The sequence below is a fragment of the Vidua macroura genome, chromosome Z (genome assembly GCF_024509145.1).
Source record: "Vidua macroura isolate BioBank_ID:100142 chromosome Z, ASM2450914v1, whole genome shotgun sequence".
In the NCBI taxonomy this organism is placed as follows: Eukaryota; Metazoa; Chordata; class Aves; order Passeriformes; family Viduidae; genus Vidua; species Vidua macroura.
This window is the reverse complement of record NC_071611.1, coordinates 66,189,845-66,204,090: the sequence shown is the minus strand read 5'-3', so window position 1 is coordinate 66,204,090 and position 14,246 is coordinate 66,189,845. Positions and strand designations below refer to the sequence as shown.

At 43.8% G+C, this 14,246-nt stretch overlaps 1 protein-coding gene across 1 annotated transcript; it reads left to right on the top strand.

Annotated features, from left to right (window-relative positions):
* Positions 1–46: 46 nt before the first annotated feature.
* Positions 47–11,428, top strand: TAL2 (TAL bHLH transcription factor 2). Its single transcript, XM_054003413.1, has 2 exons — positions 47–129; positions 8,609–11,428. The coding sequence occupies exon 2, from the start codon at positions 8,619–8,621 to the stop codon at positions 8,970–8,972; it is 354 nt and encodes a 117-aa protein (XP_053859388.1). The 5' UTR covers positions 47–129; positions 8,609–8,618; the 3' UTR covers positions 8,973–11,428.
* Positions 11,429–14,246: the final 2,818 nt, after the last annotated feature.

Here is a 14,246-nt window from a genome sequence, read left to right as displayed (position 1 = left end):
TGACTCCAGCGAGAGCAAGCTCCGTGGCCAGGCGCTGGAAAAGCAGTCGGGAGAGAATCACAGGAAGCACCTGATTTTGCTGCCTGTTCACCCCCTGACCAGGTTTCCCGAGACACAAATACCAGAAAAGTAAGTGACATTGGCCTCCTCTCTTTACAACTGTCCTCCCCTCTTTTGGGCTTATCTTGCAACTTTCTTAGGAAAGCCAGAATTTCTCCTCAGAGCTGGGAATATCCTAAAAGGAAGGGATTTCTGCAGTGGCCTTTTACCAGTTCTCTGGATTTTCATTTCTTATTGTGGCACCTCTGGTTCTTGTCATAAAAAATTTAAGAATAAAGCATCTCATCTGACAAATAGCTACTTAGAAGTGGCTGCACTTAATCAATTGAAGAGGCAGTTTCTACCTGAGCTTTCCAAATTTCCAGTCCCCACAGAGACTCAGTGAGTCAGACTTTACCAGAAGAAAATATTGATTGGTTTTACTGCTTCTGAGAGAAATGTTGGTGGTGAGATGTGGAGGAAATGAAAGTGATTTTATAATCACTGTTCTTAACTATTCCTAGATTTTCTTACAGCTGTATAATTACACATTAGGCAAACTCATTTATAGCACTGCAAGCTGCTGTAAATCAGTTATTGCACTGGTGCAAAAGAATTAGACAGAGAGTCATAGATCCCTGAGTTTAGAAATAAAACTTAAGTGAATTCTACAATGCTGTTTGAAATTTAAAACAAATTCCTTGCAAAAGCACAAATAATCATGTACTAATTAATCACTAGACTGTGTGGAAATTCACTGACAGTGTCAACAGGTAAAAGTGTAAGGAATAAGTTTTAAATTCCAATCCTCACATATTTCAAAATATCCCCATACTTTACTGGTCATCTGTGTTACAGCTGATGCAGATGTAAAATATATAGGCATTTGAATTTTCTGCAGTTCAATAGTGCACTTAGGAGGAAAAGCTTAGCATTTTTTTTTTAAATTTCACTTCTCTTGTTAAATATTAGTAACTCTCAGATTTGTGAACAAACTTTTGAAACTGCCAATATAAAACATGTTTCTATTTCCAGAGGTAGCCTTCTGCATAAAACTTTTTTTTGAGAAAGTTAATAAATAGCAAAACATGCATGTTTTTTGAAGTAGCTGTCTCTATCCTTCCTGATTTCCTTGTAACACTACAGGACAATATTTCATTTTCAGAATCTTTTTCCACCATGCATTTCTAATGATTTCACACAGATACAAAAAAAAAAAAAGAAAAAAAAAAAAAACAAACAAGGCCAAACAAACATCCAACCACAAAGTTTACCAATCAGAAAAAAAAAAAAAAAAACCTTAAAATAAATGCAGTTTGTTTTTACTGCCCGTTTACCTAAATCTTTACGGTAGTTGTGATATGAGCAGGCGATCCAAGAAATGAAGTGCTCACAGAGACAGCATGCCAGGCAGGAAATTTGTGGAATAACAGAGGTGGCTGAGGCAGGGATGATCTTTGAGCTGCTGTTTCTCTCAGGAGCAGGCCCACAGAGGTTGGTGGCAAGGGGAAAATGGGGTTGTGCTCCTTGTCTTGCAGTGGTTTGTATCTCACTTTTGGCAGCCGCGTTTTGCCGTGGTGGCCACGTTCCTCTGTGCTCATGGTGACCTCTGGTCTTAGGCACAGCAGGCACTGGTGTGACCCGAGGTGGTCAGCAGCCTGGTGGGAGCTTTGGCTCGGCACTGGATACTGTCAGACCTCCAGTCTTGCTTTGGCTGCAGGCACAGGCAGATTTGCCAGCAGCCTCAGAGCAGACCTGGATAGAATGCAAAAGCAAATATTGTTTGGGGGTGCCACATCCAAACATAATAAATATCTATGTTCCCCCTGATGCAAATGTCCTTTGCATTGGCTGGATTTTCCCCTTTCTGCTCCCAGCAACTTCTCTAACAGAATGAACTGCTGCAGACTGCTCTCTGCAGAGCTGTAAGACATGTAGCATCTGGTCCCACTCTTCACTTACATCCTCCTTCCAGGATGTGGACTTCCCTACATACACTGGCAGGGCAAATGTTTTCTGCTATTCACAGTTACCCTTCTGCCTCCTTGTGCCAGAGAGAGAGTGGCAAGAATGAGTGCTGCGATGAGTTGGGAAAAATATCAGTGTGGAACAGGGTTTTGCACACTGGGTCTGGGGGAGGGCAGAGGGAGGGGGTGGAAAGAGACCTGAAGAACTCCTGGAACAGAACCAAACTGTTTTTCTTCTCTGTGTTTACCTTAAAGCACGGGGAGGGTGTCTCTATGTAGCATTTGTTAATTTGTCAGAGACTGTTCTTAAAGGAAACCCACTGGAACTGTCATTCAGGCCAGAGAAGCACTTTTCCAAGAGAGACTCTCAGATTCTCTGGAACAGAAAATAACACAAGTACAACTTCAGCAAATAAAGGCTAAACCTTCTGGCAGAGTGTTCCTTTCTCAGCTTAGCAAGCTGTCATGTCCCTGCCAATGCACTGGAACTCCATTTAGCAAAAGCTGTTGCAGCCCATGAATGGGTTCTTTATTTTTTTTGGTGGTGTAATTAATCTTTCTGCAAAGAGCCATAAAAAGTATTGAGCAGAAGAGAGCTACATGAAAAAAAATCCAACAATAACAGCAACAATAACAAACAAACCAAACAAAAACCAAACCCCCAAAAAAGCCCACTCCCATGTGCAGAGTAAACCTTTTCTTGAGCTACATCTTTATAACTATTGTCAAGGTCTTGGCCATATACTTAGTGCTCTCCCAGACCCCATTTGGGTGGCAGCCCGTTCATTGCTTTGCAGATCTTCCTTTCCCAAGGCAGGCCTAGAGGGCATGATGATACATTGTGCATGCTGTGAAGCCTTATTTTCTCAGAAAGCAGAGTGCTCTTGGCTGCTGAAGACCTGAACCCTTCAGGAGGGCAACTGGATTACAAAGCTTAGCAACCCAGGAGCAGCACTGGGTCAGGTGAAAGACCTGCCCCTTGGAACTGGGATCATGTGTAGTGCAGTAACCCCAAACATGAAGGATGACTTAGTCCTGACACCTTCACACAGCTGCTTTTGAAGACTCCAGTGACTTCCTTTTTCTAAAGGTTCAGTGAGAGCACAAGTGTGACTGTGAGAGCTTCTGTAAACGCTGCCCTGGGACAGGAGGGCTCCCAGAAGCAGATATTCTACTAAGTGCATTTTGTCCTAGATTTAAAGGCTCTAAAAAAGGTAAATCACTGTGTCAGCATGGACTGTTTTTTATAGTGCTTTTGCTGCTCTGCTCTACTTGTATCGTGGTGTGATTGTCACATAACACCCCCAACAGAGGCATGAGGCAGAGAAAGGAACCCTTGTTTACTCCTGAAGTAGTTCCTCTTCCCAGATCTTATTTGAAATAAAATGAAGTTCACTGATAGTGTATGGAATCACCCTGGGGATGCAGGGAAAGGCTCTTCTCGTTCATTATACTAGCACTGCAAGTCTGGGCCATCCTGTGCTTGTGTCTGCTCTAACACACAGATTCTTACACTTGACAATTTTTTTCCACAAACTGTGCAGAGGTTAATAAGCAGGAGGGTCAAGAGGTGCAGGGAAAGAAAAAGAAAAAAAAAAAAAAAAGAAAGAAAAAAAAAAGGAATTTGCCTGAGGCAAGGGAACCACAGAAGCACAAATACAGAACTCCCTGGTTGCCAGCCCAGCATTCACTCTCAGCACTGAGATCTCTCTGTGTCCTTGTCCACCAATAAACCTGTGGGATTTCAGGTGGGAGGAAATTTGGGAAGGGTCAGCACTGAGATGCAGGGAGACAGCAATGGGGAGAATGAGATGAGGAAAGCTGGGGGAAAGAGCCTGTACCTAGTGGTGAGCTGCTCCTCTTGCTATCCATCAAGCTGGGGTGCATTGTCCCCTCTGCCCTTCCTTCCCCTCCCAACCCAAAGAAAGTCCCTGAAATCCAAGCAGCCATGGTGCAAACTGCGCATGGTTAAGCTGGAAGGAGTGAGTTTATTCCTCCTAGGGAATGGAAAAAAAAAAAAAAAATAAAGTCCCATGTCGGCGACAGGTAGTGTTTTGTCTTGTAATATCCATGCTCAGTCTTGCCCTCTGCATGAAGCTGAGTGCCACGCTTTGGGGCTTGTGTGAAACTGAAGGAGGAAACTGTGAGTTTGCCCTTTCTCCTTTTGCCCAAATCACAGGGATGCAAAGTGAACAAAGCACAGCAGCAAGGAGTGATAGCTGGAGAATCTTTGCTCCCCGTGGCAGATCGGGCTCACAAGCACCTGCCTGGTAGAGGAAACAGGCACCATCTGCTCTTCTGTAGCCATTTACTTAAGGGCTGGGGGGACTTAACAAAATCCAGTGCAATGTGTTAAATAACCAATTTTAGCAGGCACTGGGTTTCCCCTGTGGAGTGATGGTGTGGCACCGCAGGTTTACTAGAAGCACTCCAATTCTTGGTGGCAGCAGGCATCTGCTGTCTGATTAAGATTTGCAGGAGCAGGTCTCCAGTGGCCAGTTTCAACATGGATTTAACTTCACCGAGGTCAGAGGTATAACTTGAGGGAGGAACTTTCTCTTCCAAGATCTTTAGTTAATAGCATCCTGCTAATTATGACTGAGTGCGGGGCTGCCGCCGAGTCCCCTGCCAGCCCTCAGACATTAACCGCTGGCTCGGGGGCCATTTGCTGGGGAATGTCTGGCAGAGATGTGCTTTGTGCCTAAGCTGCTCTGCTGCTCTGCTGCTGCCTGAATTGCCTGCAAGGCTTTAGCACGGAGAGGCTGTGAGAACTGCTGCTGGGAGAGATCTTCATCTCTTCCGTCGTACAGTCTTTTGTTTGGCGAAACTCGCGGCTGCATTAAAAACTCCGCCCACCACACATTTTTATATTTTTCAAATGGGTAGGCAAGGGGTGCAAAGAGCTTCAGTTGTCTCTTTGGGGGGTGGTGGTGGCTTGTTTTTTTTTTTTTGTTTTTTTTTTTTTTTTTTTTTTTTTTTTTTTTTTTGTTTTTTGTTTTTTGTTTTCTTTCTTTCTTGCTATTGGAGCAGATTCGCTGGGGCTATTTCTTTGCATAATTATCTTTACGTGTTGCAGATGTGCACGTTAGCTCATGAAACTGCATTTACCTCCTGCTTCTGGACATGCCTTCTTGACCTTAGTTTCCTCAGTGCAAAATTTTGTCTTCAAAATTTCTCCAGTGAAAATGGTGTAAACTTCCAGATTTACATAGCTGACAGCAGAATTAATCCTCTCGAATTTAAGTTACTGTCTTCCCGGATTTTTAATTGTCAGCTAAATGGCGGGGCTGTTAATCTGTGGTTAGGAAAGGTGAGCAGAAAGTACAGAGTCCAAACCTGCAGGATAATGCAATAAATCTATACATTATTTGTACAAACAGGTGATTTCTGCACAGATTTAAAACAGACCAGTGGGATACAAGCGGCACACAAGCAGTAGATGAAATGTATTTTATACAGTGCATCAGAGAAAGCTAAAGAATACATTGCTTGGTTGTGCAAAATTAGCAAACACCTGATGTTGCAAATAATAACATTGAAAGACAAGTTTGGTGAGAAAAGTTGGAGAGAAGGAAGAAAAAGAAAGGAGGAAATGAGACAAAAGAAATGGAAATCAGATCCCTTGCCAGCAAACTGGCTGCATTTTAACTGGAAGGTGCTGTGGTTACAGAGAACTGGAGGGATGTGTAGGTGACTAGAGCAAAAAGCTGTGCTGAAACATTATAATCACTGCAGGATTGAACCAGGATAATTTTTCTGCTATGTTTCTAATGGAAACTCCAAGCACAACAACAGGAAACCCACACCAGTAAAGACAAAAAGGAGAGGAATTTAAGGTGGAGAGACTATAAGGTGGCTTACACCTGAAACAAAGCTCCCCAGAGAGCTATCCCTGTAAGAGGAGGCACTGGGAAAGGAGCTGTTTGCTGATCTCGAATAAATGTCAGAAACACAAACACACTTTTTTGAAGTGTAAAGCAGGAGCTGTTCTCACAAAGGCATCTGTTTGCTGACAAGGCTTGTGACCACAAACGCAGCATTGTCCTTTCCAAAGGCATGAGTGGAGAGACAAAGAAAGTACTGCGTGAAGGAGTAGGCTGGGTTTATTTTTCCACCAATAACACCACTAACAGGACAAGAAGGCATGTTCACAGCACCAGGGCTGGGTGTTAACCTGCTTTCCTGGAGTGCTGTGCTGGGTGCTGTCTGCAGCAGGAGGAAGACAAGAAGCAGACTCCCTCTTGGTATTTGTAGCTGAGATGTAAACAGGTACCTAGCAAACACTGACCCACATGGCAGAATTACAGTGCACAGCCCCAAAGGCCTGGCAAAATACAGTCCAGTCAGCCCATTAGAAGAAACAAGGAAACCCAAATAACTTCCCCTACATTACAAAAAATAACTACATTTGTACAGATAAGTATGTCTTCAGAAGAAAAAAAAAACAAAAAAACAAAACAAAAAACAAACAAACAAAACAAACAAAAAATTATCAAACAACGACATAAACACCAAAACAGAGGAAAGAGAAAGAAGCAGGTGGCATTCTACATTTCACATGGATTTGAGCAGCTGCTTGGAAGAATAAATCTGTAAAGGCAAAAGTTTTGCCTTGGGCACTGAAAACATTGCAGTACAGAGAAGCACTGAAAGACAGTGTTTAAATCTGTACCACTGATATGGCAGTGCTCTTGCCAGAAAGGTACATGCAACATATTTGAGGTAGGTGCAAAGCACCAAGCAGGTTTGTTCCCAAAGCACAAACCAATCATGATACACAGAGTAGGAGAACAATTAAAAAAAAATTAAAAGAGAGATATAATCCCCATTTGGATCAAGCAGCGAGTCTTAATGTAAGTCTACAAAAGATGAGAAAAACACCCAGCAACCTGAAATGTAAGGGTTTGTTTTTTAAAGGAGCCTTTAATGAAACAAGACCATTTTGATGTGACGATTTTCTCATCCCCTAAAGGTATGACAGTAATTTCAGACCTCTACCAAAATAGAAATGTGTTAACAGTGTAAAGGCCAAGAGGAACTTGTGAGGTGTTGTCAGCGCAAGCAGCCACTTACAGTGTACAGGGGTGTGCCTGTACTGGCTGCATCCCTGACCAGAGGTCTCTGAACACAGCTGTGACAGGATTCACAGTGCTGCAGCTGTGCTCCCCTGGCAGCTGGTAATGCGTGCTGGACTGGAACTTGAAGGAGCTGGGCAGGAACTTCCCTGCCTTGGCTCCCTGACAGGGCATCCCAATTAAACTGTGTCACGTTTGTGTTTCTTTATTCCCTTGGACTTTTACCTTGTGTTTTGGCAAACCCCGAGTGTCTTACATGGTGTAAGGCTGCTTCAGATGGAAACAGGATCACAGCTGGGCAGTCATCCCCAAGTTTCCTCTTCCTGGGGATGAAGGATGCTATTCCCTCTGCTCCCCACTCCCCTTTAGAGGCCTACAGTAAAGAAGGGTTTGCCACTGGGTATAAAAAGCTGAGGTTTTCACATGCATAAGAGGGTAAGGAAATATTTGTCCTGTAGTCTCTTGGCTGTGGAAAGCTCTTCCCTGCTCCAGCTGTCTGCATGCCATTGGCATAAAGCGCTGCTTCAGAAATGGAGGAGTCTGTCTCCTTCAGGGCTGTGGGAGAGAAGGGAAAGCACTTTCCCATGGTGGTGGGAGAAAGGTTAGGGTAACACAAAGAACTTTTGGCAGTCTTTCTGGTAAATGGCATTTAAAATCACTGTGCACCCCTTGCCTCAGTACTCTTCTTTGCCAGATCTGCTCTGGGCAGGGGGCTCCCTTTGCGTGGCTCTGTCAGGGTGGACAGGGAACAACTGGGGAGAGGTTTTGTCTGGGATGCCAGCATGCTTTGTAGGAATCACACTTTCCCTCATGCACTTATAACACTTGTGGCTTAAGTCTTGGTATTTCTCAGAGGCTAAAGGAGAAGCCTTTAGACTGAAAGTGAAAAGTGCCTGACACCAGCAGTGAGCAGCCACTGTGGGCTGGACAGGGAACCAGACTGGTGCAGCTCTGGAGAAATAACCACAGTCACACATGTCTGTGGTGTGGGCTGGCTGCTCACTGAAGGCCCATGGTGAAGTCCACCTGGCTTAGTTCCAGCCAGGAATCACCAAGCTTGGGCCAGCTGGGTGCAGACTCCAGGGAGGTGTGAAATGAGGCTGGGAAAGCGGGGATGTGTTCTGCACTGGGTCTGCCTGCTTTCCCCTATAAAAAGTGCCTGTGTGGCTCTCACACAGCCTGGTGAGATGACAAATGCATTGTCTGTTGGGAATACTGTTGCAGGGGGACTCTGAGAAGCCTGGAGAAGCTGGGCTTGTAGCAGCACTAAATGCTTGTATAAAGAAATTAAATTCCTTTACCTCCTTTGTGAAGTTCTTACGGAACTCTGGCATCCAGTTGGATCTCTAACAATTCTGATCGCAAATTTAGGGTGAATCTGTGAAGGACATGGAGAACAAGAACACCAGCCAGAAGCCTAGCATCACCACTCAGTTCTTGCCACTGGCCCAGAGGTTACAGTGGTCCTAAAAAAGCAGCCTATCCAGGGGTATCCAGCATTCACTCACCATCTCCTTTGCTTTGCAGCACCTTAAGAATGACAAGGAAGATCTTCACCAACACCAGGGAGAGGTGGAGGCAGCAAAATGTCAACAGTGCCTTTGCCAAGCTGAGGAAGCTCATTCCCACCCACCCACCAGACAAAAAACTGAGCAAGAATGAGACGCTCCGCTTGGCCATGAGATACATCAACTTCCTCGTCAAGGTCCTGGGAGAGCCAGGCCTGCAGCAGACAGCAGTGGCAACTCGGGGCAGCATCCTGGGATTCTTCCAGCAAGCCCCACACTTGAAGAGCATGGAAGAGCTGGCACTGATTGAAAACTGTAGTGTCTCCTGTCCCGGCATGAGCAGCAATATAGTAGAGTGTTGGTCAGAGGCATCATCCCCCTAGCAGACAGTGAGATGTGCAGTCTCGGTGTTAGTGTGATAGTCCCTCTCTCCTGGCAGAATCCTTGTATTGTAATTATTTATTTGTATTTATTGCTATTTAATTTGCATTTTTATTTAATAGGATGGAAATTGTTGATCGTGCAAAACCATGGATGTCCAGATGGAGAACTTGTGGTCTCTGGGAGCTTAGAAGGACTCACTGCTGTCATGGTAGAGTCCAAGCCAGAAGAGTCTTCTGTCCAGATCTCCTCCATAAATCAGGGCATAGAAATTCCTTCAGTGTTTCTGACAGGGAAAGAAATTATTCTCCCATTCTCTTCCAAGGAAACACTATTGAGATGAAAAATTATGACAGCACCACAAAATTTGTCCACAACAGACATCTGGCCTCTGTTGTGAAAGATTTTGAGAGATGTGATATTTGACACAGTCCTCCATGAGTTGTTCTAGGGGCTAATTGCACTCAGTCTTGAACTTGTGAATCTTATTTCTAGCTTGATTCTTTTTTTTTTAAATTTAAGTCCTAGCCCTTGAACCTGGCTACATATTTCTTCATCAGACGGGAGGGATCCCTTATGTCAGAGCAAAGCACATTAAACAAAATTAAATGTTAGGTTAAAGCAAAAAGCACAAATTTAAAATGACAAAATGCATAGCCATAGATGAGTTTCAGTGGGTTCATTAGGCAAAGTAAATCTCCTCCATAGCAGTGACAGCGTGAACCTGAAGGAAGATGGTCAGCTATACCCCAGCTGCCTTAAAAGCCCATCAAAGAGGTTGGTTGGTGACTCAATGCCTTTGTTCTTCTGTAGGAGCTGTAGCAATGGAGGAGGTCCTCTTTGGGAAGGAGGTCCTGGGAAAAAAGGCCTCACTGAAGTGCCATGAAAACCTTTGTGGACAAAGCTATGTCTATGGTTATGCATGCATAGACTATATGACTGCCCTTAAACTCCCTGCTTTCATCTGCCCTAGCTGAGGCACCTCCCACCTGGATACTATCCCAAATGGGCCAGTGGAGCAAGTACAAAGAAATTGTTGTAAATATCTTCCATTTGTGAGTTACTTCCATGTATGATCCATCACGCTGTAGGTGTTTACACGATAAGCTGCATGAAAGTGGCCACTGTGAGTTATTGCTGCCCACAAAAAAATCCAATCTAATTTCCTGACTTGAGTTATAACCTGTGCCAGCCAAGGCCTAGCCTGCTCATGTGACTTATGAGCAGCCCAAAACAGCAGAGAAAATGACACCAGGTTTAAGTAGAATGGCTTTCTGTTGATGTCCTGCTCCCACTGACACAAGTGCCTCTTAATTTTCATGTGGACCAAGGTACATGTCAAGGCTTAGAAAAGACAATTTTTCATGACTAGTGAAGAAATGTAGCTCCTACAGGCCAAGGCACGTCCCTGGGCTGTTTCTGTTTGTTCATGAGACAAAGAGGTGCTTTCAGAAAGCAGAACTAGGGTTTGTCCATGCAGCATGTACGGCCTTCTGCATGAGGGGATTTGGCACCTGAAGCTGAGCTGCCTTTCAAAGCCTCACCAAGCACCAGGTGCACCAAAGAAGCCAGGGCTGGCTCCTGCTATGGGAATGTTGAGCTGTCCTCAGCATTGACAAAAGCCAAGGTCTGACAATAACTCAGCTCACCCCATCCAGCACTGGTGCTGGAAGGTACAGGCATGCCAGTGGACAGATTTTGACCAAAAGAAAGAAAGAAGAAAAAAAAAAAAGCTAAAAGGGTTCACGTTGATTTGGTTTCCTTTCTGAACACTGCTAATAGTTTGCTTATCCCTGGGTTTGTGATCTGTCAGGATGGCCCTGGGGAGCAGCTGAGTGGAAAGGCATCAAGAGTCCTTTGTTTTTCCCCACCTCTACCCACCTTAATGTGACTAAATGGAGCCACCGCCTTTTCTGCATGGCACCTCAAAGGTAATGAGCCACATCCTCCTCCCATCTTTCTGCTGGCTTGCTGGAGTTCCAGCAGGACAAATTAGTCCAAGTAAATCAGAGCACTTCCTGCTGAGGCGTGGTGGTGCTGCTGGGTCTATCAGTCACTTGCTATCCTAGGAAACACACATCACCAAGGCGAGGAAAAACATCTTGTGAGCAGCTGTCATACTGGGAAGGGGAAAGAAAACCTGGCAATTTTGTAACATAATATGCTTGTTGTATTTTCTATGCTAAAAACCTTCCCATCTTGTTATTGCTTCGGTTCATATCACCATTTTCTTTGATCTCCTTTCAGTTTAGGGGCTCCCTACTGTCACATTCAGCAAGTATTTCCCTAGATCTCTCTACCAAAGATTTTTTTTTTTTTTGGTCAAGTTTCTTCTTTGTGTTTTGGGGATTTCTTATCTGTGTCATCATGAACAAATACAGTGCAACTGATAACACTTTGTGCTATATGATGTTATTTAACACCTAATATATTCCAAATAAATTATTTAAGAAACGAATCTTTGTTGCTCTAAACTTCTCTAACATTTCAGTTTACATTTGCATACCACTTGGTAGAGGGTCTCAAAGACCTTAGGATGTGATTTCCAGCAGAGGATTTTTCTGCTGTCTCTAATGCAAGAGTCTTGGTGGTAGAAAAAACATTTTCAGATTATGAATAATGACAGGAATTCTTTGTTTATTACAATTTCTTACACGTTTAGTTCATATTGTATTTCTATCTATGTGCTAAGAAGATTTTGACCAGCTCTTGAAAAAGACAAATAACTAAAATTTCATTGCATAATGTTGTTGTTTATCTCTTCCAAATATTCACAATTCAAAATATTTTAATCAACTTCATTTTAAAAACATATGAAACTCTAAAGAATTAACTCTAAAGAATTAATTTGGAGTCCATTGTTACCTGGAGATGTTCAGATAGGCATAACCAAAAGATTCAAACAGGAGTCCAGGTTTGGATATAAAAAATAATTCAAAGTTGAGGGGAGCTTAGGATGTAAAGCTGTTCTTTCTGGCTAACATCTGGTGGGAACAATCCAATCTCCAACTAAATCTGAGGCTGGGAGAGGGAGAGGAAGCACTAGGGTGACAGATGCAGAAGTTGTGGAAGAGATGGGAAATCACTTGATCAGAGGGACAGTTTCAGTTTCATGCTTGATTGGATGTCTCACATCCCTGAAAGTGTTCTGTGAACACCAAGAAAGGAATTTCTGCACAAATTGTGTGCCAGGAAAGCATCGTCTCAAGGAATTATATACAAAAGTCAAGAAATCAGCAAATGTGAAGCAAATGTGATATATTTATGTGTGATGTCCAGTATGTATTTATACTAAACAAGGCAATGTCACCTCAGAGAGAGCCCTCTGCTTCCAGCAGGTGATGCCAAATTAGTTTGTCTGCTGAGGATCATGTGGCAATCCCTCCTCTGCAAGTGGGCATGGTACAGCCACGCCAACACAGTGCTGTGAGATAACGGGACCTGTGCCATGGAGATATACCAAGTTATTTGGAGTTGGCTGAAAATGTCTCAGATATGCTGTTGCAGTGGCAAAACCTTAGTACAAATGACAAAAATATCCTTTGTCCTAAGGGCTCTACTGTCCCCGGTTGTAACTAGCAGTGCTGAATAGAGTTGTATGAACAGCATTTTTTTTACTTTTACAATTTTTTTTTTTCTGTGAAGCTATGGCTGTCAATATTGCAAGGAAGACCAGCTAAGGTGGTATTTGCTAGAAGCATCCTTGGTATCTCCTGGTACAAAAAGGAGTGCTGGAAAGTTAAAAGAATCATGGTCTGCTCCAACCCATAGTACTCCTAACCTGCACAGAGGGTGTGAAGTGTGGTCCTGTGAATTTGTGATACAGAAACCTCAGTGAGGCACTCCTTTACTTGGAATTTCTAACAGGATCAGTGGAACAATACAGCTCCACATTTCAGCTCAAATGAGGATTACTTTCTTCAGAGGCAGGAAACAAGTTCTGCCACTGTTCACCTGTCACAGAGCCTAAGGGAACTGATGCCCATCACGTCCACTTTCTCAATATCCCGTTGTGGCTGTGTGGAATTGTGGAATGTAATTGCAATTGGATATTTGGGCCAGGTAAGGAAAGGAATGAGTTGCAAATGTATCTTGAAAGGATGCTGTAGTCTTGTGCATGAATCCCAGTGATGGCCAGCCTGTGGTTAGAAGGCCAGGTCTGCAATCTGGGGTTTGGCGTGAGATTCTGTGGATTCAAATCCTGATGGATGTGAACATGCTGTGCCTGGCACTAGACAATGCACAGTGAGATCCCACATGTGTTTCTGGAGTATTGCCCATGCTGAGGAAGACACTGTGGTGAGGCTTGTACTTGGCAGCCTTGTTCGCTGTACCTTGTCTGAATCAGGGGGAATGAAGGTATAATGGGCATCACAGAGGAGGACTTATAGGATTCCTGGGACAGCTGCATTAAATGGCAAAGCAGAGCTGTTTCAGTACACTTAACATCCATCCTAGCACCTGATTCTAAACAAAAAGTAAAGGTGCAGCACCAACGTGTTTCACAGGCATATGATTCAATGAACAATTTAGGAACTCATCTTCCAGTATCTAACCAGTTCCCACAAATTTCTTTGCTGCTAGGGAATGATATGCAGTGAGCATGGCTAAAGTAGTGTGAGCAAGGCAGAACTGACTTTTGTTCTTTGAAGGCTGGGTGATGAAAGGAGGTGGAGAGAATGGACGACTTAACTACTGACCTGTGGGGCAGAGGTCACTTGGGAGCCAGTCTTAAATCTAAAGGTCATCATCACAGTGACAGAGTCTAAATCCACCACTTTTTAAGGGTGTAATTGTATTTTTAATGCAGCAGGCACTGAGAGAATCAGAGGGGAGAAGGTGGGTGGAAGAAGCAGCTCAAAAAAGTACTTGGGTTACAGAAGGTAGAGAGATTGCCCTGTGCCCAGTCAATACCTACATGTGGTTGAATTTATTCGCTTTTATTCCCTCTGTACGCCATGGACAGCATTTTCTCTGCACTCTGAGTTGGTCCAATTCTTCTCTGTAAGGAACAGAGCCTCATCCCAATGTATTCTCACTCCACTCCCTTTCATCTGTACACACAAATGCATATTCCATCCCTCTCCAGTTTGTTTCACTGCCTTGGATTGCAAACCCAGCAGAGCACAAGAGAAGACCCTGTGATAAACTTCTTTTGGAGAAGAGACACCTCAGCACCAAGAGCCAGAAAGAGAGGCCAAGAGCAGCCAGCCTTTTCTGGGTACATCTATCCTGCTGAGTGTCAATGTCACAGAACAACACAGAAGAGATTCAGG